The sequence below is a fragment of the Polyergus mexicanus genome, unplaced genomic scaffold (assembly GCF_030449975.1).
Source record: "Polyergus mexicanus isolate NDT 795.1 unplaced genomic scaffold, iyPolMexi1.0 SCAF_3, whole genome shotgun sequence".
Lineage (NCBI taxonomy): Eukaryota > Metazoa > Arthropoda > Insecta > Hymenoptera > Formicidae > Polyergus > Polyergus mexicanus.
In genome coordinates, this window is record NW_027223323.1 from 9,112,952 (window position 1) to 9,140,285 (window position 27,334).

Consider the following 27,334-nt stretch of genomic DNA (forward strand, 5'->3'; position numbering starts at 1 on the left):
TATGTAGATGAGTTATTCTTGATAGAATTTGCATTTCGATCATGCCACCAGTATTAAAAGATCGTTTCAAACACGTTCCCGCTGTAATGAGGCTTTCACTACTGGTACAATTTATTGCTCGTTTATTTTCTCTACTTTACGCTTTAACAATTTTACGGTAAGTATTTTTTCACTATGCGTTGTCATTCGCTCTTGCTCTCGTCTGTCGAAACGTCGTTCATTCCATTCATTCATTCATTCATTCATTCGCCTTAGATATTCGCGTAGCTCTTTTGATAGAAAATAATCACGTATTGAAAATGAACATTGAAGATCCTCTTTATTTACGAAATTATCGATCTCAGCGATTTTATCGTCCCAAGTACAGTTTGGAAGAACAACTTTTATGACGTCCCGTTACAATCGAAATGCATTTGAATCCGAGTTAGATTATCAATATTAAAGCTCTAAAATTGCGCGTTTAGAACGTGTAATAGAGTAATTAACACATAAGTAGATATTAAATACATTTCAAATTAAATTAATTAATAATAGAATCGTGGAAATTGATTTATCGCGTTCGTAGAAATCCGCCGATCGGGAAAGTATTAATTAATATCTTCGAAAACGTCTAAGACATCGATAAAACTATCGGAATTATGAAAAAACTAGTATATTGTATTGTAAAATGATAAAATGCGATATATTTAACATTGATTTTTGCGATATTTCTTGTAATTTTTTTTTTTTATTGATCAACCGAATAAATTATGATGCCGACATTCACTTTCTTTCTCTTTCGTTCATTCGCGTTCTCTTTCTTTAACAACTAAATCTCCGTACAAATATATATATATGTGTGTGTGTGTGTGTGTGTGTGTGTGTGTGTGTGTGTGTGTGTGTGTATGTGTATTTATATGTTTACACAGTCCTTTTATAGAGACTAATTTGATAAAAATATAAAAATCTATACGTGTCTCTTTCTCTCTTTCTCAACTATAATTGCTTATTTATATGATGTCGGGTAATTCCGTCTCGCAATTTAAGAGAATGTGGCTCTGTTGCGTTACAACTTACAATGATTATTGTTGTGTATGTATATACAAAAAATAAGTACCGCATAGCCGACACGTGGCAGGAAAATTAATCGAAATGGCTTATCGGAAAGCAGTGCATTAAATAACGTGATTCATTCTGCTTTCCGAGATACTCTTATTTCTTTATAATAATAAATTATACAGTATAATAATTTTCTAGCTATTATATATTAATAGAATGTTCTGAAAAAAAATACGTTATACCTGTCCCTTCATTGTTTCTTGAAATTTCTTGAAAATATTGAGTATTTAATTTATAGTATGATTATAATCGAAATGATTAAAAATGACTTTTAATTAGAAAAGGAACATAGATATTTAAATCCTACATTTATCCTTAATTTGAATAAATAATAATTCACAAATTCATGCTTTTTATTAATTTAATTATTTAATTATTTATACTTGTCAAACATTTTTTAAAGATCTGAATAAAAGATATTATTATATGTAGAAATCAGTTTGATAATAATCAAATGATACGATTCATTTCATTAGCTGGTAATACAATATTTTTCACACAATTTATTATTAAATTATATGCCGTTAGATTATTTAAAATAATCGACACAAATCGTCGATTATTTTTTTTTTTTTTTCTGAGGGTTTATTCTAATTGAACTAATTTTTAAAAAATTTTATCATAAATTGAAGGATTTGATATAATTTCTTAATGAATATGTCATTACTTTTTAAGCCGTAATAGCATAAATTACGCGGCGTAAAAAGTGCAGGGAATAGTAGACGATGAAATGATTCCATTGCAGTGTTTGCCTTTGATCGTCAGATGATCGATCGATTGATATCGATCCTCGTAATTGCACACGATCCATCAGTAACAACAACAAGGGCGCTCAACACAAGCGACTCGAGTAATCAGAAATAAATTAAGTTTAATTGCTAAGTAATAAAACGTTAATTACATATGTTAATAATAATTAATTTAAGTTTACAACACACGTCTCGTGCAAAAGTGTAAAGAACGTTTTTTTTATCGTGCTACACTCAATACCATTGTTGTCTTGTGTTTTTTTTTTTTTTTCTTGTTACGACTTAATGTTGCATGTGTTTGCATGTATGTGTGTGTCGTGTGTGTCTGTTGTACGTGTGAATGATTCTCGACTACAATAAGCTCTTGATAAAACGTAGTAACATTGTTAGTTTACAATCGCCTCTTTCTCCTCTCGCGGGGGGCTCTCGAGATCGCGGATGTGTCTATTACATAGTTGCACATCTCGATAACGCCGGGATCGAATTTGAATTTTTTTTTTTTTTTTTTAACCGAATCATATCGAAACCGCGTTGATAACGATTATTGAAATTCGAGAAGGGAGAAATTTTTTTTCTCGGTTACGGATTGAGAGAAACTTTTTCGCGTCTCGCAAAAAAATTTTACTTATTCGCGAATTCGATCCCGTCATCTTGACAAGTAACGATCGTCGGTCTCGCCGCGCGAGAAAATTCAATGGTACGCCGGAAACCGTCGCGACAGAATCGCTCGGGCTCGTATAACCACATTTTGTTGCCTACCAACGGATACACGTAATTGTAAATAAATTAATGACTCGCTCTCTCTCTCTCTCTCTCTCTCTTTCTCTGTTTCCCCGTCTCCCTCGCTCTCTCTCTCTCTCTCTCTCTCTCATCTTTCTTCTATTTGTTACAGTCTCGCTCGACTTGTGGTGTACATCGCGATTATGGACATCTCGACTTTCGTCCTCCTGTCAACGTCAATACCTCAAATCCTCCTTCCATCCATCATCACCGCGATGTAAAGCCATAATTTTCCGATGAAAGAACATTAAACACAGTCGAAATTTCTTCGCGTGTTTTCTTACGAATGAATTTTGTGGCGATGCGAATATCAGCTGTGATTCCGCGTTAAAGTTGTACTGTCTGAACTTGAGGTATTGATCGCGATACTTTGGGATATATAAACCGGATAAATAAAATTATCTTTTTTCTTCTTTCTCTTTTCATTCACAACGAATAGAAAAAAGTAGAAGAAATAGAAACAATGCTATTTTAATACCGGTCTCTGTCTACGTCGACTTTTACGAATTCTTGACAGGAGCTCTGATATATCGTTTCTGCTTTTACGACTGTCGTTTAATCTCCTGCTTTTTGCATTCAGAGGGTGGAAACTAGCAGTTTCACGTATACGCCGTTATACGCGAAATGTTTCGCGTTACAATATAATAATAATATATAATAATATATAATATAATAATAATGTATATCTGCTTTTGCACTTGTATTTTACATTATTTCATTTCTGATTAACTAATCGATACCTTATTGTCGTACGAACTGTTTTCATGTCTTCTTATCGCTTTCTTTCTGTTCCTTACTGTCTTTCCTTCCTGTCTTTTTCGCCTCATTCGAGAGAAAACGTTATTTCGAATTTTTTGAAAAATTTTTCTTGCCTTATTCCACCTTTTTTTTTTTTCATTTTACCTCCCTTTCTCTGTCTCTCTCACCTTTGTTGACTCTTTTGTTTCGATCGCAATTTGTTTATGAAAGATTGGACGAGCCGAGGTAGCAGTCGTAATATAGATTGCAACAGGGATGAAAAATTTTCGAGAGAATGTGGGAAAAATTAGAGAATCATATCGTCTCTCTCTCTCTCTCTCTCTCTCTCTCTCTCTCTTGTCTTTAATATCGAGTGAATGAAAATGAGAGACTTTTCTTGCCCGGGAAGATTGTGTCGAGTCCCCCTTTTCTTTTCTCTCTCTTTTTTTTTTCTCTTTCATACCGTCGCAAATTCTGCCGATTCTTTTCTTCTACCCCTGCCCGTGGAAAAACGAAGTAAAAATTCTCTGCGAGTGGGGTGGAAACTAGATCGATATAGACACCTAGTATTGTACGTGGTCGTCGTTAGTCGATAGTTTCTAATCCACTGGATATGTGTCACGTAACGAACTAACTATCGAGACGAGCCTCTCTCGGCGCAATATATAAATAGATTCATCGAATTTTGTTCTCTTTCACACATACACACACTTTCTCTCTCTCTCTCTCTCTCTCTCGCTCACGTGCTCAATCTCTCTTCCTCTTATTCTCTCATGCTCAAATTTAAGACGCGTAACAGTCGTTATCGGTCGATCGATTGACCTAAAGATCGCTCGATAATCGTCCTCGCGACGGTCAACACTGTTCACCGTGATTGGTGGTAATAATATATCCGTATTTATATTTATATTTATATATATATATATATAATATATATAATTTATTTATACTTATGTCCATATTTATATATTTATATTTGCATCTATATTATATTTATATCTATATTTGCATTTATATTAATACATACATATATATATAAATATATATGTATATGCATATATGTGTATTTTTTACGTTCTTTGCCTTTCTCGCCGTTTTTCCTTCTCTCTCGCCTTTCTCTTGCTGTTTTAGCTTTTATGGTGTGTATATCTCTTTTTTTCAGCTACGTTGTTACCACACGTTCTCATTTAATTTTTTCTCTCATATAACAGAAACATTTCGCGTCTCTCGTCGCTTAATAATTAATAATCATTGCCGTCAGTAATAGTATAATTGTAGTAATAATGCATCTCTTCTCTCCTCTCGCAACTAAAATTATATTTACATTTTTATCGTACATATTGATTCTATCCGCGTGTGTATGTGTGTATGTGTGCACGAATATACGTACTATTACGTGTCTCGAAATTGCCTCGATCAAATGACATTTCGACTTTTCAATATTACGTCATAGTTTTTAATTTCTTCGTTAAAGTAATTTTCTTTTTCCAACACAATTAAAACATATATATATATATATATATATATATATATGTCCCATAAATAAATAATAATTTATAGTAAAATTAATGTTATATATATAGACATTCTTTTGATAGAAAATAAGAAAAAAGATTTAACTTTGACACATTATGACATTGATATCTACACTCTTTTTTTATCGTCATCTAAATTACGAAAAATCAAATTATAGGACATTCACCAAAGGAACTATTTTTATCAATTATAGTTACTGTGATGATACAAACTCGCAAAATCATGGCGTGAGGAGCGTGTATATATTATTTTCCTTTTTTTCAAACGCGAAATTTTTATATTCGATCGAGCGCCTTATCGTGTCCGATAATAAGACACAATTGTCTCGAACGAGGGAATTTCCATGAAAATTCGCGCGTCGGTTTTTCCGTGATTTTTTTACCATCGAATCCTATCACTTTGAACACTCTCATTCGAAAAACAGTTTCTCCTTATATATGTGCACGATATATATATATATATATATATATATATATATATATATATATATATAATTAAATTGTTACAATATATATGTTTATTTTGTACTATATACGATCTTATATATAAACCGACGACCGAGGAGGCCGCTCGCGTCTCTCCATGGATTCATTCTTTCGTGGAAAAAGATTTGACATGCTTTTTCCTATTAAAATAAGATCGAGGATTATAATTCTCTCAACGGGAAGTAACGTAAACGTCCTTCTCGCGTTGAGCCGAGCTCATTGGGGTAATCTAGTCTTCAAACACTCAGAACTGATGCTCGCTTTTGAATAATGGTTTATTTAAAACGTCATTTGTGATAAATTAATAATAAATAATGAGAATAGCGTCAAGAAAAATGCTAATCGATCAACGTGCAATGTTTAAGAAGAAAACTCATGGATCGGGGTATATTTGAATTATTTTAGAGAGGAGATTGTTGTTGTTGTTGTTGCTGCACAAAAGCGGTAACATACCTCGAGTCGCCATACACGTTCTTTCTAATAGGGAGGGTCGATATAACTTTACAAAATGTTATACAATTACACGTTCGATAACGAATTGCTCTTAGCTTCGAGAAAGCCGCGTAACGTATCTTTCTCTCTTTCCTATGTATCCTAAAATATAATAAATTAAGTAACATATAATGCCGTAGATAATATCGTCGAATTTCAACATTCAACGAGCATTCGAGCGCGAAAAAACGACGCGTCATTTCATTCGCGGGACGAACGATTCTAAAATAACGATGTGCGATCGAGCGATATTTTTCGTATTTTCCGAAGAAAACAATTTCGATCCCGATGTATTTCCCGATCCCGTCGAAAATTTATTCTTTCGCTCTCAAAGTGATCTCAATTAATTCAACGCGAAAATGAGATCATATATACATATAAAATTTTTTAGACAAGCGCGCGATTTGCGCGATCCAATAATAATTAAATCATCTTCTTAAATTTTTTTTATGTTTTCAAATTTTTGTTAATTTAATAGAAATATGAAGAAAATGGAGTTTATGAATCATTATATATGAAACGTAATTATTATCTAACGTAAGATATATCTGATATTTCGATCGATTTATTTTTACATGGTTGAATTTAATTCGTTCGTCGATACCCTCCTCGATACTTTTGAATCATTTCGTCAATTAAATCTCGGCGATTCACCCTGTATGATTACTCGGACTAGCATAAACGATCCTTTTACAATCGCGCAAAAAAGAAGGAGTGACGTAAAGTGTCGCTCGAAACGAAATCTCGCAGAACTGATCGCTCGCCACATCGCGACGTGTGTATGTGTATATATATATGTGTGGGTATGTGTGCGTGTGTGTGTGTGTGTGTGTGTGTGTGTCGAAGCACAAAAGAATTCTCGCTACGCAAGAGCCACAGACGCAGAGTGCAAGTCGACTAGAATGCGCTTTTCTGCAATCAAACGTCACACCGATTCGTTTTCGCCCAGCTTGTGGCGAACGCCGTCGCTTACGTAATAAAAGTGTGTGTGTGTGTGAATGATTGTGTAAATCTATCTGTATACACGTGTATGTTCTCTTTCCTTTTTTTCTTTTTTCTTTTTTTTAAATATATACAATAGCACAGCACAATTGCAGTACGATATCGAGTGCGGCTCGCAAAGTCTCTCTCTCTCTCTCTCTCGTTCTCTCGCTTTCTTTCTCACAGGCTCTCACTTATTCTCGCGGTCTCTGTCTCTTGTGGGAGACCGCGCGGTCATCCGTTTTAAAAATCGCTCTTTTCTTTCCCACCATTCCACATCATGTCCCTCCCGCCATCGGTTCGCGCAAAAGAGCGTCCATATTCCCGAGATGTACATGTTTATACATACATATTGTGTATGTGTGTATATATATATATATATATATATATGTATATATGCACTTGGCACGTGCACCCTCACACGAAGCCACTCTTTGAAAATTGGTTCACGTTTCGTTTGACCAACGAGGACACGACGAATCGGTCGCACATTTGGCGCCGCTGATTGCGCGATCATCATCAAACCTCACCGTTACTGGTGTTTGTGGGAAAAGCGCCGATTAACCTCTCAATTGTTTTAACAGTACATATACAGGATGTTTATAAAAATAAAAAATAAAACTGTGCTCTTTTCATTTTAATCGCTATCATTGCTTCATTCGCAATGAACTCGATAGAAATTAATTTCTCAAACTGGAGAGATTAATTCGGATGTTGAAACTTTGAAAAAGGCAAATTCAGATGCGTCAAGGACTAATTTCTAACTACGAAAAAAGCGCGACAGACAATAGATTTTCATATATACATATATACGAAGATCTATCAATATCTATTTATTTAATAAAATAAAAAATGAAATAAGTTATAAATATATATGGCCTCGAACGAAAATAATATTAAAAGAGACACACAGTGGGATCTTTTTAATTAGTATGACGCTTAAAGTCGCTGCTTTAATTAGTATCTGTTATTAAGTGTAGGAGCATCTCTATAAATTTCACAGCCCCTCGTCCCCGATCACGTGGATTAAGAAAAAGTAGAAAACGAGCGTTATCTAAATGTTCACTCGATTGTCAGAGCGTTTAGAATTTGGCGCGACAAGCACAAATATTACATGTTTGTCTTCGCGATCTCTTGATCCTCTTAAAGCAGCGACTATTCTACTCTTAAGAAATAAGATAACAATCAAGTATCTCGAGAGATAGACTTCGCTAAACTAAACTTATCTCGTACTTCGGGCAACGAATAAATTCAACTTTAACCGCGAAAAGAAAACGTGAGCGTCCTCGAAACGATTTCCTTTCGGCGCTATCAGCACCGAAAACAGATTTAGAATTGAAGCTTCAGAGTTTTCTGACTAGAAGTGAGAAGCCGTTTCGGCGAATTGAAACGGCGAATGTTCTCTCCCTAAAACATATTACGATAGACTAGAACGTTAAAAATCGGGCACAAAAAGTCCAGATCAACTTATGCTAATATGGCAAACTATGGCACAGAGTTTGCGAGGTATTCAAAGTCGACATACGAATGAATCTTTATCCCGTATGCGAGTCCTTATCTTAGAATTATTTACGAAATTATTCACGATAAAAAATATTCAGATTTACGGCCCATACTTATTTACTGCGACGTTACGTTGAGAAATAAATAAACATAGCTCTTGTTAAAAATTATAAATAGAGGGATTCATTGTCTTTATGTAATCGTCATTCTTAGCTCTTGGATACAATCGACTCGTCCGTTTCCCGACTTTGAACATTGACTTAAGAGCTTTAATATCATACAATCTATCAATTGCAAATACTCGGAAACGCACCAGCTAAAAAAAAAAAAAAAAAAAACACGCCGAATCATAGCAACAGATTTGATTTGGATCGGTTTTCGCGATCACATTCGCGGGAGCTGCTGATGATCGATCGCATTCAGCGGCTAGGACGTTCTTGTTCGACACAATTCGATCGTCGATCAACACATAAATAATAGTTAATAATAAAATTTTAAAAAAATTTTAAAATATACGTAAAATAAAATTTTTCTAGGCAGAAACGATATTTTTAAATAAATGTCGATTTTGCTTTATACAATAGTTACATCGGTTCTCGATAACAACGCCAACAATAGATGGCGAACAAATAAATCGAATATGAAATAAATAAAGTAATAAACTTAATATTGATTCAGAAATTAATTATGTTTCAAATCGATCTCGGTAATATTGCCATCGTCGAACAGGGGAGATTACTTACAAAGGCCCCTAGGCATAAAATAGCGCTTAAAAAAATATCTGCTCTTTTCGATCGAATGTGTCGACAAGGATATGTCCACGAGGTAGTACACCGCCCTTACGAGAAGGGCAGATCCTCGTCTGGCGACTCGTCGTGGTACTCCTCGTGGTCGGATGTGTGTCACAAAACATCGCTCGGTTGGCGCTGTCCGATGCCTATCGTGGGCGACAACTGTTCCTCCTCGACCGCCACCGTCTTCGGATCCTCGTCCTTCCATTTGTCCATGGAGCGGCGTCGGGCGTTCATGAAGAAGTTGCCGACCGTCGTCGGTTCCAGGCCCAATTGCCTCGCGATTGTCACCTGCATCTCCTTCGACGGCCTCTTGGTCTCCTGCGGAAAACGGAAAATTCAATTTTATAAATATATATCTCATATTTATTTTTTCAATCCTTAATGCTCCTGTGTAATTATACGTATAACATCTAGTCTATTTCATTTTTCGGATTTTTTTCTTTAATTTAGTTTATTTATAAATTTTATTTCAATTGTTCATATTTTATACATTAATTATGATAGGTTGTGTTGATTAATATCGATAGCAATTAATTGTCGCATTTTTATATTTTTTGTGTCGAAGAATATTTATATACAATATATCGAATTGATTGATAAATATATAACGTATATTTTAGCTTTATATTTTATATATTTCCTGTTATTATTTTTTAAATTACTATTATTTGATTACTATTTATTATATTTTAATTACTATTATATATAATATTTTATTTTGATTTTAATTTGAACATTCTAAATTACTTGCAAGAGGAAAATAGACAAATATACATGAAAAGAGTGGGATTAATAATGTTTAATATTTTCTTTAAAGTTGTCATAGAACGTCTTTTTATATCTCTAGTAAAGATAATAAAATATTCTATTATTATTGTGAATAAATCTATTTCCTTTCTATCAAGAGAGATTTAGACGCACATTCAGATGTAGATTTAGAGTACAATGTACTCTCGCAAAGACCTGTGTGCTAATTTCGACTGTGCCATGTGAAAGTATTGGTTAGTAATAATTGTTACTCTGGCAATCGATATACTCTACCTCGAGTCGCGTTATTGATCGGGCTACGTTGGGTAAGAAACGTCGCGTGGGAAGAAAACGTAGTAGTCCATTTACCACATGTAAAGAAATGTTTATTATCCACCAATATCGAACGAACGACGAATTATCAAAAGTGCGGGTTGTCACAAGTATTTAAAAAATCATTAATTCGCGTCGCGGCTCCTTTTCATTTTTTATTCAAGCATCAAATATTCGTATTTTTTAAAGAAGAATTAGGTAACCAAGTTTAAATGAAATACATTATAGATGAGGAGGTTGAATAAAAAATCGAACAGATTATTAAAAAAAAAAAAAAGCTTTTTTTTTATTTTTAAAGAGAATACTTAGCGTTGCTCGCAAAATTCGCGCAACGTCGTGTAAAATCGTACTGATGAGAGACGTGATTTTCTTGCCGTTACGAAGGGCTCTCTCTCTCTCTCTCTCTCTCTCTCTCTTTAGCAGGCAGTTAGGCGCGATGACGTGACGCGTGTACACGCGTAGGTACGTTCGCGCGCGAAGCTGAAACGCACATCGCTCGTGCATAGCATCACATACAGTGGCTGTCAAGGAATAATCACGATGCCTCGTCGCGATAGTGTCCCGCATTTCCAACAATTGATGCGTCGTTCTATACGACGAGCGGGCACCGCCTTCGTGTTTTGCAACTGCAGCTGCCGCAGCGAAGTCCGCGCGGATACGCGCGTATCAATAGCCAGCGGCGACAACACGCGGCACTCTCTCTCTCTCTCTCTCTCTCTTTCTATGTGCCTTAAACGAAGTCCTCGGCGCGTGTCCGGCGCAAGTTAAGCGAAATTAACGTCCACGAGTTAATTAAAGTACGCCTCTCTCGGCCGCCGCCGCCGCCCGTTGCCTTTTCCTCTGAAAATCGAAACCCCGTCGATTCCATGCGTCACCGCGAATTAAATTATTAATTAATTTCGGGGATATTTAACGGCTCGTGCACGCCTCGGCCCTTGAATTCGGAATTATTTAATTCTCCCGCGGTTATCTAACCGGAATTCGTACCGGTTAGCTGATACACGTGTGGAAATTTTATTATTAAATTTCGATAAAACTGCTTTTTCTCTATCGCTATAAGTGTATAATTCGTGAAAAATGTAATAAAAACTATTCGATTTCTCCATGTCATTTGAAATGGGGTTAAATAAATTTCGATTCCATTTTCTGTACGCATTTGATATTATAAATTTCTTCTTATATCAATCGGTAAAAGTTTTATTCCGTTCAGTTTTGCAATTTTTATCTGTTTTTATAGAATAGTAAATTTTCCTTACGAAAAATTCCACGCACACACAGATAATTTTCCTTGCCAAATATCTCGCTGTTTAAGCAAATGCGTGAAAAATTTATCTGGAATTCTCATAAGACTCATTGTCGTGTCTTAGAGAGAGAGTGCTGGAAAGAGCTTCCGTTTTTTTTTTTTTTTTTTTTAAATCGGGTTGAAATTTCAATGCAAAAGGGACACTCCTTTAAAGTGCCGTTTCCCCAATGAAACAGAATATCAATTATATCTTTGCAATTACATAGCAATTAATACTCATTCCGATGAAGGCCGAGCCTGCCCGCCGTAAAGGCGTCGCGATTGAGTCGCTTTGAGAATAATCGAGGTTGCGAGCTTTATATTACTGCGTCCTGGGGACGCAAATAAAAGTCTCATCTTTGCGGAATCTGCGCAGCCTCCGTTATACTCAAATCGCCCTTCAAATGTTTTTTTATTATAAAGCGCGCGTATTAATTATCTCCACAATTAAAGCAATTAATAGCAATCGCTCGCAGAAGAAGCGCGAGCGCGCCTACGCGTTGCGTAAAGGGATATTTCTCTCTTTTCGAGGGGAGACATTTTATTCTCCCCCTTCCCCCGGATATATGCATTAAATGCACTTTCTTTGCTTATTAAAGGGAATTGCCTTCATAAGATGTGCATAATTCAAGCCATTAATTCGAAATACAATTTATTTAACGGAAGAATTCTTTTTTATTTTTCTATATTTTATTTGTGTGTAATTATCCAATATATCTTTGAGGATTAAAATATTATTTTAATATATATATATAGAATATCTGTTATAACTTATTATTAAAATGTTAACAGTATATTTTTATATAAATTATACATAATCGCGGCAAAATTTAGGGACTTTTTAACAAATTTCAAGGAATCTTTAAAAAAAATTTATATCGTTTCAGCATTACATAAAAAATCCAAATTTTCATGAGTCTTATGCGATTTTATTTTTAAATATTTTTGTTCGCTATTTATATGATTTTTCTTTCTACATTTTTTAATATTTATAAATTAAAATATTTCTATTTTAGTCTGTAAAATATTAGATATAATCGATTAAACTAAAATGATTATTTTTACTTTATTATACTCGTTGAGATGTATTTTTAAATCCTCTTATCTAATGATGCTGTTTCTTTTTTTTCAAACACCTTTCCTTTGAATCTTTAAGTTAAAGATACTCTCTCTCTCTCTCTCTCTCTCTCTCTCTCTCTCTCTCACGAGGATTAATTTGCTGGAATACAAGCACGGAAACGAGGAATGATTCGACAATCAGCAGGAAAGATTGCGCACGATTTGGAACGTACGAGCAAAGTGGGCTAAGGTCAATTCGCAAACTATTTGGCGTCCGTCCAGGAACTCGAGCAGAGACTTTGTTTTTATTTCTCTTCGCGATCACGCGCGAATCGCGATAAAACGCGAGTAAAACGTTGAATCTCGTTAAAGTGGGCCCCGATATTGCGTGGATTAAAAAATGCGCCGATCATTCGCCTTCTAAAGACGAAATATCCGCCTATACGTGGCTACAGCTAATGTCGCTCGTCGCGCTTGCTTCGCGAAGATTCCTCCTTCCTTAGTCGTCGGGCTTGATGTGATCGTCGCCGTGCATGGTTTCCTCAGCTGTTTGGAATAGTTCTCAACCATACGAGATTCGCATTTGACGCCATATTATTGTCAAGTAACGACAAGGGTGGGTTATACATTCATTTCTTTATTCGGTTTAGAAAATATTTTTAAATTCTTAAATATTACAGATCTTTATTTAAAAAGGCTATATTTCTAGATTTATAAGCACACACGAGCTGGATGACTAATTGTTAATTAAATTTAATTTACGATATTAACAAATTATCGTATATTCGATTTAATGAATTTACTCGCTTATTTCAATCGAGAATTTCGCATTTAATGGCAAGTTTTAGAGTGTGCCATTTATCCGCGACTCCTTAATGAGACTGATCCAAGCATCGCTGCTTCTGATTGAATTAATCTGATCAAGCCATTCTTTTGCTCGCGCGCTAATTGACTTCAACCGAAATGTTCACGAAATAGAACGCGGGAATAAATGTGGGCACCGCGCGAGTATTCTCGCACGATATTCTGCAAATCGTATTCTCTGAATTACCCGTCCGAATGAAATATCGCATCAATAATCCGACCGATCGAACGATTCGTCGGGATTTATCACATTTGATATGAACGACAAACGCACGCGCGTGCCGAAAAAATTGATCATTAAGAGTACATACCCCGTACATCGCATCCATCCCCTCCCCTCCTCTTACCCCTCCCCTCGAATCGCGAAAAAAAAAAAAATTCTATTCGATCTAAAGGCAATCGGTTTTGCGACAAAGCAGAAAAGTTGATTTCGCAGAAAAGGCAATTTCGCAAAAGCGCGCGCGTGCCGGGCTATTTATACGATAATTTATCGCCATCGGAAACGAGTTATCACATTTCATTGTTTCGCGATGCGTCCGCGCCGATTGTAATCATAGTTGTAATAGCCGTGGATGTAATCGATGTAGCCCGATTACATATCGGATTCGATCGTTCGCTCGCATTTGGCGGATTGAAAATATCATCACGTTATATCCTTCGATATCTCAATATCGTCGGCCAAACGATACATCTATTAAGATATACCTCAATGGCCCTTTAAGTAAGGTAATTTAAGAACATTTCGATACATCGACACATGTATGTAGAAAAAAAAAAAAATAATAATAATAATAATCCTGTATCGTAACTGTCGTGTAAGCAAAACACTCTGAACACTCGTTGGAAAAATTTTATCTTTTTATGTAATGCTAAAACAATATATATATATATATATATTTTTTTTTTTCCTAAATATGAAATAGAAATTATATAATACTATAATATAAATGAATATATAAAGCACGGAAGAGAGAAAGAAAGAGACTTTTCATACATAAGATCCAGTTCTTTTGCATCTATTGTTGCACTTTACACGTTGGAATTCCCTTGACTTTCTTGGCGACATTGTACATTCTATATTCTATTTAACGAATACTGCTTTTACGATGCCGTCACATTCTAAAAATGTTCATGTTTGTCCATATTATTTTATTCATGTCAACGTCGTTATCGAGTAACATGATTACGACAACATCCTAAAACAAAAGGTAAGAAAAGAACGCGCGTTCTCGGCAGCGCTAATTTTTTACACGAACGTTAATGAGAGGAAACAGATAATATCAATGGACATTCTTGAAATGCGGCGACGAACAACGGCGTTACAATCAGCGGACTGGAATACGAAGCGCATAAGTAAAGAACCGGCCGCGAAATTATTCAAGACCGATCGATAGTCGCGCGGAGTTCGCGGTGTCGGTTGACTCGCGCAACTGAATTTCAGGTATCTATAGGGCACCGCGGAGGGAACATGTTTTTCTTCACGTGAAAACACGACCTCCCGCGAGAGGCATTCTCCGAGAAAACCCTCTCCCCGTTGACTTTTTTTTTAAATTAAAAATAATAGGGGCTGTACATACTAGAGCCGCGCGCGCGCAGGCGCGTTGCTCTAGTAATTTATTTTTCTACTTATCTTCACGGCTAAGATTGATATTGTATATGTCGTACGATAAACTTTTTAAACATACTGATCGGCTGCAAAATAGAAAATTTCTTGAGTCTCTAGAAATTAGCTAATCAATGCACTTGAAAAATTTGTCGTATGACAAATGTAATATTATCCTAATAGGTATTATCCTAATCAGGTTCCATCTGATACTGTCTTTAAGCGTATCATGGAATTTTGTTTCTCTCTGAAATGTGTTGTTAGGCATTAAAATTTAAGAAACATATATTTTTATATATATTCGATCTCTCAAATTTTTAATATATTTAAGATTGGTTTTTTCCCAATAAATGGCAAAAATATCTTAGGTAAAAATTTTACATCTTTTAATGCATTTTGCATTTCGATTTGTCAACATTTTCAAAAGTGCCGTTTTATTATTCTAGGAACTTTTAGAATTTAATGTTAGAAAATCCAAATAGCATCTTATATTAGATTTATCCATAAGTAATTTTTTTTTTTTTTTTTAAACTGGAAAAATAGGATATCTAAAAATGATGTATAATTATACATCATTTATGTATACATTTTCCGTACAAGATTTATTCAGAGCGTTAGAATCTGTCTTTTAAGAAAACGCTTGTCGATTGGTAGACAAGTGTCTCCTCACGATTCAAATGCGATGAGCGCAAGTTTGAAGTAGTATGTGTGTGTGCAATATGCACTTTCGACCGCGAAAGTTAGCCGCTGCTAACAAGCAGCGGTAGCGGCTTCTCTCAATATTCATTTGCCTGTGTACATCGAGAGGGAAAGAGGGCAATTACTATCGATCACAAGAGGGTAAGAAGTTACGTATTGTGTGTGTGTGTGTGTGTGTTTGTGTGGGTACTCACTTTAAAAATAGCCTGTAGAGTACGGCGCTGAAGGTCTGTGAAAACCAGTCGTGGTTTCTTGGGGGCGGGCTGTTGGTGTTCTGCCTGGTTCGCCATCTCGTCTTTCCTCTTGCATGCTGGAATTAGAGGAATCCATGAGGATCCGTGAATGATATATATATGTGTATATATATATATATATATATATATATATATATTTATTTATATACACACGTTCGATCTTATACGCGCGCTTCGAGAAATGTGCGAATACGAAATGCTTATTTATTCTCGTGTGGTGATATTTAAAATCGACCGTATTAAAAGTTCCCGAGTCTCCGTAGAGAAGATGAGAGATAATTATGCGCTGGAATTGATAATAGCATCTAGCTTCGGTCGCTTCCTAATGATATTTCCACGTGGCAAAGTAGTCTTTCCAATTAAATGCAGATTACAGAGATTAGATGAGAGAATTGATGGATTTTAGATGCTCGGATTCTAAAATCAAAGTATCCAACAATCCAGAAAATCTAAACTTTGAAAAAATTCAGGATTCATAAATCTAACAATCTAAGGAAACAAAGTAGTTTTTTATCAATTAAATATTTAATTCTCAGATTCGGGAAGCTTAGCTTCAAAGACTAATATTAAGAGTCCAGCATTAAATATTCGAAATTGTCGAAAATCTTGAGCAATAATCTTAGAATTAAAGAGATACTAAAATATTTAAAAAAAAATGATAATAATGTTTTGTAATAATAAGAAATTAATTGCTTTTGCTATTCTTTTACTCGTTAAAATTTAAGGATCAGGTTTAATGGAAAGTAATTACAATTATAAAAACCAAAGTGCGCGCTATTATCGATATTACGCCGATCGAGTACTTAATCAGGTACTTAAATTCGCGCTTTTTAATGTTCATTCACAAAATAAAAAGGCATGCCGTATTGACGTTCTCAATACTTTTGCATCCTCGCTTATATACCCCTAAAACGGTCCGATCGACGATAATCGCGATTACGGAGGTGGGCGAAAGGGGATGCAGGATGAGGATGAGAAGCAGTGTTGCGATTTTTTTCTCTCTTTTTTTTCAAACGTAATTTAATCGTACTTACTTCCGCGTTGTGGAATCTGTGCAGCTGAAAGCAGAAAAAAAAGACCGATGTTAGTCAATGGGAACACGGCTGGATGTCGCACGACCTTTTTTTTTCTTTTTTTTTTTTTTTTTTTGTGGGCAGGTCGTTGCCACCTCTTCTCTCACTTCGCGTTTCCGCGCTCAAGACAGATACACATTAAAGGAATATATAGGTTTACGTAATGTAGCATGTACACAAGTCATTAAGATAGAAATGAACTGAGTAGCATCACACGAATTCCAAACTTAAATTCTTAGCTACTGGCTGGTTTGGTAAAAATCATACATATCACTAAGGGGTTATACAAAAAGGGCAAGGGGTCGGATGCAAGTGTCACATATGCGCATTCTCTCTTTCGCATGGGGCGATAAGGGGTAGGGGGGGGGGATGCGATGGATCTCGTTGATCCCGGGACTCCGAGGCTGGCGAGAACCTCCGAGTCTCGGATACGAGGATCCGTGGGATCCTTAAAGGATCCGCGCCTTCCGGAATTTGACGAAATTCAGGGAGACGAGGGTCCTTTCGAGTGAGCAAATCTCTTGTGTTTTGTCTTTCTGCATGGGAATAGAATAATAATGTTGTTTCATTGTTGCCTGTGATATAACAATACGGTATGTACATGTATGTATATATATATATCTTTCTCTCGATGATGTTTTATTTGCGATCTGAATGAGATGTGTCGGTGTATGTGTGTGTGTGTGGCGGTGTATAAGCGACTTGATTAGTCGCTCGCGAATCAAATTTTCATCCCTCGACGATGACGGGGGCGATCCAAAAGAGAAGGATGATAATTCTCTATACGTGCGCGAGAGAAAAATCTCGACGATCCCCGCGCGCGTTTTCTCCCCGTCCGTCGCGCGGTCCATTATTATTATATAGCCGGCGAAATTAAGGTGGATCTGGGTTATTCAACCGCGATCGCGATCCTCAACGACGCGCGACAAATATAGATTTCCCGGCATCGGCGATGACCAACTTTATTCATGCTTCTCACCGCTCGAGCGCGCGGCGTGTGTTATAATCAAATTAAGGAAGCGCTGACGGCTTTTCTATTAATTTGCAAGTAACCGATACCGAGAAGAGAAACTTCTCAGTTGACTCGGCATTAAACGCGACGTTGGAAATAAAAAATAAAGTGCTCGCGGACCTAAATTGCAGCGTCCACGTACACATATGCGCTCGCGCATACATACACACATACACACATATATACAGAAATGAATATACTATAATAATTGATCACCAGGCCGCACCAAATTGTTAATAGCTATTTCGAACGCAATAGCCCTCCATTCATCTATGAAATAACTATATTTTGTCGTTTCGAGTTTAATGGCCCTTGCCGATCGATAAGGGGCGCTCTTTCGGTTATAATAATAACGACACTGCGTCGTTTTCAATTTGACCGTAAAATTAGCTCGAAATTGGAAATGAATCGCGACTTTTCGCGTCGCTCTCTCCTCCACCCCCTCCTCCTCCTCCATTTCTTCAATTATGTAAATTTAAAAAAAAAAGGAGGGATTGTGACGGTCCCGCTCACTATCTCGCGTCCACTTTTCCCGCGATGGCGACGGAATATCGAGCTAGAGAAATGTAATATATTTAAGATACATTGTCGCTCATTCGTCCTTTTATTGAATCTTTAAAACCCCTCGAGTTGATTCAAGGATTTAACCCTTTTGAGACACACGCGTGTCTCGCTCCTTCCATCTTTCTATTTAAATAAATAAAATTATTTCCTTTAGTATTTCTCGCACAAAGAACACGAAACCTCGCTCTAGAGTGGAAAGGGAGAGTAGTAGTCGAGTACCCTCGAACACGATCTGACAAAACGGATCGAGAGCAAACGTCGTGGAGAAAATAAGAGAAACGCGAAATTCCCTTCCTTTACTGCCGTTCGTGAAGGGTTAATTTTGCAACGTGGCGTACCGGGATGGCAGGGAGAGGAGAAGGAGGAGGGCGGGGGAGGCGAATGTCGATCCGCGTCGCGAGAAATGAAACGTCAGGATGGGCTCGCGCGTGTCGCCGACATACACGATCGCTGAGGGCAAAGGTCGCGGGCCCGGTCCACAGACCGCTGGACGCGACGGAAACGCTGGATAAACGCGAAAGGCAATCGTGTGCCATTAGCGAGCGGGGCCGATAACGAGTGAAAGGAGCGAGAGGCTGGAAAAAAAATGGCACGAAAAAAAAAATAGGGACAGCTTCGGTAAAAGAAGAGGGGGAGGAAAGAGCGGTAAGAGCGAGCGGATGGGACGAGATGGAAAATTGACGCGTTCATTATTGCTCGGAGCTTTGGGAACGGAAAACAAAGAGAGAGAGAGAGAGAGAGAGAGAGAGAGAGAGAGAGAGGGAGAAGGTCGCGAGTCATCGGTGATCGACTTGTAAGAGCCATGAGGCACTTTGTGCCCCTTTTCCGACAATCGAGACGATTTATTTATTTCGATTGTGACAAATTTATTATATCGAGGCGATAATTTTATCATATTCTGTCGAGTGTGTGTACAGACATTTTAGACATCGAAATATTGAGGTAAATTATTATGTTGGGCTTAAGTCTTAAGATAAATTTATAAACCGAACGTAATAAATTCTTCCATTCTTTATTTTGACAAATTTTTGTTTCAATATTCGTTTATGTATGGAATTATTTCTCTAATATGACTCGAATCATTTAAAATATTTCTTGGATTTATTTTTATTCATATTTAACAGTTAAGGATGGGATTAATTTTTTTATCGTATCGTGTATTATATTAAATTAAAATATTGAAAATTGAAGCAAAAAGATACTGTATATATTTTTATAATATTTTCATTTAGATATGCACATCTATTTTTAAAATATGTACATATATAAATTTGTATCTAAGAATAAGACGATTAAATTTGCCAGCGAACTAGTGACATATTCATCCAAATGTGTGGCCGATAAACGCGTTCGAATTATTTGATTCGATCAGTTGTCGAATTGCGCGTAATTTCAAATTTAGTTTTAATCAAAGATTACATATTTGGTAGACATTGAGTATTAACGGAGTTGTGAATGTGATTGGAAATTGGCAACAAAATTAGCATTTGTTAAAGAGAGAGGAAACGCGATTGTTGTCGATTCTGTCAAATTATTGCATATTATTGAGAACCGATCACAAGAGAGATGCGATATGGGAATAAATAAATTAATCTCCATCGCGACTGTGCCATTCTTAAATCTATAGAAAATTAAACGACAAGACGTGCCAACGATATATTAAATTAGCATTTAAGTAATGTAATAATTCATCACAAGTTTTACATAATTTAGATTGATTCAATTTCTGGTTTTATTAGCGAGCACGGTTTAACTGATAATTCCGCAATGTTTTAATTCGTATCATATCTAATCGGTCGAGATATCAAAAATTGCACGAAATTTTTGACATTTGATCCATATTCGTTAGCCTCATTTAAAAGAGTTTGAAATATCTCCGCATTTTAATTCCTCTTGTAACTTTATCTCACATGCGGGTTTAACGCGCTCGCATACATATCGCCGTTTACGTAAACTTTAATAGTCGAGAAATTCTCTCTCTCTCTCTCTCTCTCTCTTTGATATTTCTTGAAAATTTGAATTGCGCCAAACAAGTCTTGTGTCAAACCATGATTTACATTGCCGCGTGATAAAGCATTAACATGCCATTCGCCGCGACACGAACTCTTCGGAAAATAATTCAAGCGACTACTTTTGCACTTTGCACTTCGAGAAACCGTCAGTGACGGAAAGGGAGATACTTTGACAGCTTTGGAAAATGTATCGGATGACGTGGAAAATATTTTTATATTTATATTGAAATTGCTATAATATTATATATATATATATATTATTTGTATTATTTCTAATCTTACTTTTTGTATTATTTCTAATTTTCTTTTTTGGTTTTATTTTTATTTATATTCGAAATTAGTGTGATATAATAATTTTTTTTTGTTATATATTAGATATTGCGAGATACTAAAAAATTAATAAAACAGTAAAAGTTGGTAAAAGTTTACAAAAACTTCTTTTACTAAGATATTCATAAAGTGTAAGTTTTCGTCAACTTTTATTCACACAATTGTTTTTCATATAAAAATATTATAATTGATTAATTTGCATATTTATTTTTGATACATAAAGAGAGGAATGGAAAATTTAATCAAATAGCACACGTACACATGGAGAATTTAAATTCATCTAAATTATTTATCTCTCTTTTTAATAATCTATTACAAAGTTCAATTACCGAGTTACTTATCATGCAATAAAATGTATTTTTTTATGAAATTTATTCGACATTAAGTTTGACGAAAATAATGTATATCCTTATAATATTAATCGTCAAATTAAAGATGCGTGAGAGATCGTGTTAGATTCTAACGTATATTTAATTGAAATCGATGTCGGTTAATAAGAGATTAGAAAATAGCCTCGAGCTAGGGAATTAAGGAAACAATATAAAAGCGAGGGTGTACCACGATCGGGGGCGGTCGACATATATGGGGTGAGTTTGTCAACGAAGCGGTCGCTTTGACGAACGGCCCCGTGCAACAGCAGCCAATCAGACCGCGTGAAAAATCTGATGGAGCACGCGCGCGCGCCGATGTGGCTTAATCGAACGTGGTTCAAAGTCGACGACGATGCATCTGTCTCTGTGTGTGCATCGCGCCTTCGTGCGTGTGTGTGCGCGCGCGTTACATACGGACGTAACAAAAGCGGAAGTGGCGGCGGGGATGCTCCCGATGCTTTGTGCCTACGCCAGAGAGAGAGAGAGAGAGAGAGAGAGAGAGAGAGAGACAGTGCTTGCTCGAACAGAACGCCATGACAAGCGAGCTCCACGTGGGTCAAAAGGTTACAAAATGCACCCCGTTAGAAAATGCATCCTCAAGAAACTCTCCCGGTGCATTCGATAATTTTGAATGCAACGCCAATCGCGAATTTAGGTCAAACAAGAAAAGATAGGACGTTGTTTTTGTGTAACAAGAAAAAAAAGAGAATGTTGTTTTTGTGTAACGAGAAAAAGGATTTTTTTATATAATTATATTTTATTGTATAAATTTTGTAAATTTTTTATTTAAAGAAACAAAAATAGAAACAAAAATTAATAGATTATAAAGATACTATTTGCAAATATTATTAAATTATTATAAATTATTATTTTTACTCTATATATATTAATAATTTTACTGTTATTGAAACTACTTTTAATTACTAAAATAACTATTAAAAATTAAAGTTTGCTATAGAGAAATTTTTGAAAATCACTTGATTCAAGAAGAGAGACATATCGGTTCTTAAAGGCTAATATACTAATATAAGGGGTAATGTAGTCGGGCCAGCCACGTCTCCTCTCTCTCTCTCTCTCTCTCTCTCTCTCTCTCTCTCCCTGCCGCGGATTGCTTCGTTCTCTAATCAAAATCGAGTTTGTCACTCGAAGTCAGGTGGACACGTTCACCCACATACTCGAGAGCGGAGAATTTGAGCCGCTGTTTGGAATAACTCAAGAATGATTGCGATCCCGTTCCCGAGCGAGATACCCCGTCGTCTGTTGGCGTCACGTGGCCCCAATAGCCTTTGATATATATAATAAAATAATACACACGCGCACATACACGCGCGCGCGCCCACCACCCTCACTTTTGCTGTTGGCCGTTTCTCGATTATACGCAAAATGTCTTGGAAAAGGGACATAAAACTAAAAAAAAGAAAGAAATATTGACCGATTCGGCATCAAGATAAATCAAGAGATTAAGATTTGAATTATTATAATTTGTGAAAGAAGAAAATAAAAATTAATATATATATATATATATATTTTAGATATCATAAAAGACACCGAAATTTTGCAATATACTTTTTTATTAGAAATATTAAAAAAATTATTCAGCAATCTATTTTTAAATGGTCCATTTTTATATAATTTATGCAATGTATTTCTTAAATGCACTTTTACATGCGTTTGGCTGCCGTATCTTTTTCGAAAATTTAAAATTGATCTCGGATTTTTCATTAATAATTTGACAAAGTGACTATTTAATTTTCTAAGCAATAAAATTTTCTTTGCCCTCTCGCGCAAAGATATAAGAGTCACACTTTTCAGAAAATCTGACAAAGTATCCGCGTGATGTCACGCGTCATTCTGCTCGATAGACTCGCGTTCTACGCAAAGTTCGCGGCCGAAGCTGACTTCTTTCGAATTTTCTCGCTTCGTCGAGATTTATAGCGGCTATTCGATTTTATTGCTTATCGCCCCGCGGGCCCACCGCCGATATTCGTAGTGTACCATTTCATGTCCTTGTTCTTCCTTTCCTCTCTCCCTTCCATTATTCTCCCTCTGTCTCGTGTTACTCTCCAAGTTCCTTCTGTTGTTTCTCGAAGGAATTGAATTGACAATTTTAGAGAAAACATTTCATTTCTGGCGATTATCGCGAAATTGAAATGTTATTTGAATCCGCGATGACGATATTTTTTTTCTTTCGGTAGGAAATTTTTGATAATTTTTTACTCGATATAGCTATTTCATTGGAAGAATGGAACGGACAGTTTTACGATTATTACGCAGGTTCGATGTGAAACTAAATAACCACGCACACATATTCACACGCGCACACAAATACATTGCCTAAGAGAAATCGCGATAAATTAGAGACGAGCGATTCGATGACTGCGTGATTGATTTTATTTTTATTTCTTTATAATATTGATACCGGCAAATGTCGCGACACTCGCATAAACGTTGTGTGTTTAATGTAGTAGTTCTCGGTATATGTAGTTGATGAGGGACTTGACGCGTATATGATATAGCATTCAAGTATGTATATTGTGATAAGATTAAAATTATATTATTCCATCAAGTCGTTCTATCATGTGTATCGAACGTTCGTTCGCGATTAATTCTGTCGAATGCATTTACGATCATACCGATTACGGATTAACGCGTAAGTCGATCATTAATTCAAACGCCAAATATCACAACTTGGTCAAACGTAACCCGCACATATATATATATATATATATATATGTATATCGTGAAACGGGAATACGTAATTACGTTGTTAATACTTACGTGCGTTTGCATGTAACGGTATACCATGTCATTGCACCTAAATATAATTAAGTATTATGCACATTTTCGGTTGACCTTAAAAGCTAATCTCAACCGTCTTAAATTCATATTAAAGGAAATAGAAATTGTTTCTTATAAAATAATAAACAATTTCTACTCTATTCTTTAAAAACATGTACGTTGATTTAAGGCGGTTTAAAAAATGCATATATATATATATATATGATAAAAATTTAAAAATATTTCAAAATACACATATAAATATTTTTTTGTTTTTGTTTTATATATTGCTGTATGATATACGCGTCGAGTTTGTTCAAAGTGTTTAGTTTCTTTTCGACATTCATGCTTTGTCTTGTTAAAAGGTTTCGGCTATATATTACTGAGGGTGGGGTGGGGTGGGGAGGGGCTGGTTCTCAGGGTTGAGCAAAAGGGGGACTGGGGCGAGCAGGTACTACCTGGCGGATAGGCTATTTGTCAATCTATTTAACAGCTAAGTGGGGTTGGTAACTCTTAGTAACAGCTAGTTACTAATCGTGGGGGATCATCGGACGAGGGGTTGTTCTGCACGCAGCAAGATGCTCGCGTCTATCGAAAGACATCGCATTTTCACACCACGCGCCGACAAATCTTCGCTAGCCTGTCGATCCCTTTCTAATCCTGGCTTACGTCGAGGACGAGAAATTTTCTTAGAAGAAATAGATCGCGTCTCCATTTCTGTTATCGTTATCGTTAGAATCGGCGTCGAATTGTAAAAATTTAATTGCGAAATTTTATCGCGACTGCTTTTGAAAATATTTTACATCTTGATATAAAAATATTTGCATTTCCAGGACTAGAATCTATTAAGGTCATCAGACACTCCGCCGAGACAGTGAAGCTCGTCGACGTTTGGCGTAGCCGGCAGTTCGTCTAAAGATCACTTTTCCCCGTGTATACGTCTTCGTGTCGTGTTTCTAGGGACAAAGACGCGAGAGACAGAGAAGGGCACCGGAAACGAGGGCGCCGGCGCTCTCCACGTGTATAAAGCGTGTCGTCACTGCGCGCTCGCGTTTCCCGTCCTCGTTTCCATGCCGTTGCACGTAACAAACAAACTTTCGAACCGCCGTCGTCGGATTCGCACGAGAGGAATCGGGCGGCCCACGAGGGTGTCCTTCGAGAACCTTGTCAAATATTGTACGTTGTTGATACGATGGGGAAAAAAAAAAAAAAAAAAGATATGATACATTATTCATGTGTAAAAAATCAAAAGAATCTATTAATTTAACGCAAATTAATGTAGGATTAAATTAAAATCGAAAGCTTAGAGATACTTGAAATTTGTTAAAAGAAAAGCAAAGCAAATTGACAGTTGGAAATATCGCGGGATTGTTGTATACGTGTTTATGTATTTCGAATAATATCTCGCAGACTCGTTAAATAAATTGTCTCTCGGACACCTCGGGTTCATTCGTGTGTGTTGCAGAGTCATAGCGGCTCGTGATGGAGTTATTTTTATTCAGGGACACCCTGGTGGCGCGCGACTCACGCGCCCCTCTCGTGTTTTATGAATTTACCCGACTCTATAACCCTGCTTTTTTTATATAAAATACATTTATGCTCTTTTTTTTTCCTTTTTTCTTTTTCGAATGAATCGACCAATGTGTTTTGAATTTTTTTCGATGCTTCGAGGCAAATAGACTCGAAGACGCAGAACGAAGGGGAAGAACCTTTGTTAGAGTCATTCTGTGAATTACGTAATATAATATGTATATTCAGCCATGCAGTATATATATATATATATATATATATATATATATATATATATATAGATAGAGATATATATAACTGATATAACTGATAGCCCGGTGGCGTTTTATTGAGAAATTCTCATCTCTATCTTTTCTTCCGAAATACCGACTGACCGACCGTATTCGTCCCCCCCTCTTTTTGCTTTCAATCTCTCTTTATTCCTCCTTTACTCCGTAAGCACTCTCCCTCTCTCTTCTTCAAACAAATAAAATTTTAAAACGTACACCTTTCGCGATTCTTCGTCTTACGTTGACGCTTTTCGCATATAAACCTCATTGAAATGTTTAAATTTAATCAGTAGGCCAATTGTCTTTAATTTTTAACAACAATGTCGCTACATATTTTGACATGTCGATATGTGTCCTTAATGACACGTAACGATAGCGACATCGATATATATCTATCGAATCGTGAAAGGTGATCCTAGGGGTGTTTCGGGGATTCTCTTTGCCGATGTATTTCAATTGCGGAGCAAGTGTTTTGTACAAATAGAATCTTCTTCCTCTCTTTCTCTCTCTCTCTGTGTGTGTGTGCGTGTGTAAGCGCGCGCGCGCGCGCGCGCAGTTTATGGATTCGAAATTTTGTCGAAGAAAATTCGCTTTTAATTTTAGCCAAATCTTTTCGAATAATTTTTGAATTTTGAATAATTTTTGCTGTGTGCGCGCGATTGATTTTTGTATAATTAAATAGCGGCAAATATGTGAAGAGAATTTATTTTGAAAGTTAGAATCTTGTAGGCCTATCTTTTTTTATGTAAATGTGTATCGTGTATATGTGCGTGCATTTGTGTACGTGTATGCATATTCCATAGCGTGGCTTCGTGCTTACTTCTGATCGAATGAACATATGGATGACGAGATCGATCGTAACCTTCCTAGAATATGATCGTGACTGTCGGGGATAAAAAAACGTCAATTCGTGCACGTCTAAATCGTGATAGCAAATCTCATTCATCGTCATTCATCACGGAGAGATTATCCTGCATTTCATTCTATGTGAGTTAATTTTTTTTTATTAAAAGGAAAAAGAATCCTAGATCATCGTCGCGTCATGATTCTTAAATATATCATAAAAAACTAATAATTTGTATTTTCATTATTTCTTAAACATTCGATATTACGTGATTGATATATAAATTATTGTTTTCTTTTTATGCCGATCGTGATCTCAAAACTCGAATAACCTGTCAAATTTTGCCTGTCGGTCCGCATTGAAACAACAACAAAAAAAATAATAAGAAATATAATCAGTCATCGTGTCGTGTTATTAGAGTCGCATTTTATTAGTTTATTAATTCGGGCCGTTGTCAGAAAGCGCTGGCCGAAATAAACGGATACGATTAATCTCATTGTAAATGAAACAGGAAACCAGCGCGCTACTTATCGGCAAATCAACACGATTATTAT

General features: G+C 36.1%; 2 protein-coding genes across 2 annotated transcripts in view; one reads left to right on the top strand and one right to left on the bottom strand.

Moving 5' to 3' along the window:
- Positions 1-27,334, top strand: part of Calypso (ubiquitin carboxyl-terminal hydrolase calypso) — a 240,391-nt gene that overhangs the window by 147,334 nt on the left and 65,723 nt on the right. The gene's annotated exons all lie outside the window — the stretch shown is intronic.
- Positions 8,864-27,334, bottom strand: part of LOC138931807 (one cut domain family member 2) — a 71,765-nt gene continuing 53,294 nt past the window's right edge. Inside the window, exons 3-5 of the mRNA XM_070292941.1 lie at positions 17,032-17,055; positions 15,938-16,053; positions 8,864-9,474 (exon numbers count right to left, since the gene is read on the bottom strand). Of these exons, the coding sequence (XP_070149042.1) occupies positions 9,265-9,474; positions 15,938-16,053; positions 17,032-17,055 (350 nt within the window). The 3' untranslated portion in view covers positions 8,864-9,264. The remainder of the gene's footprint in view (positions 9,475-15,937; positions 16,054-17,031; positions 17,056-27,334) is intronic.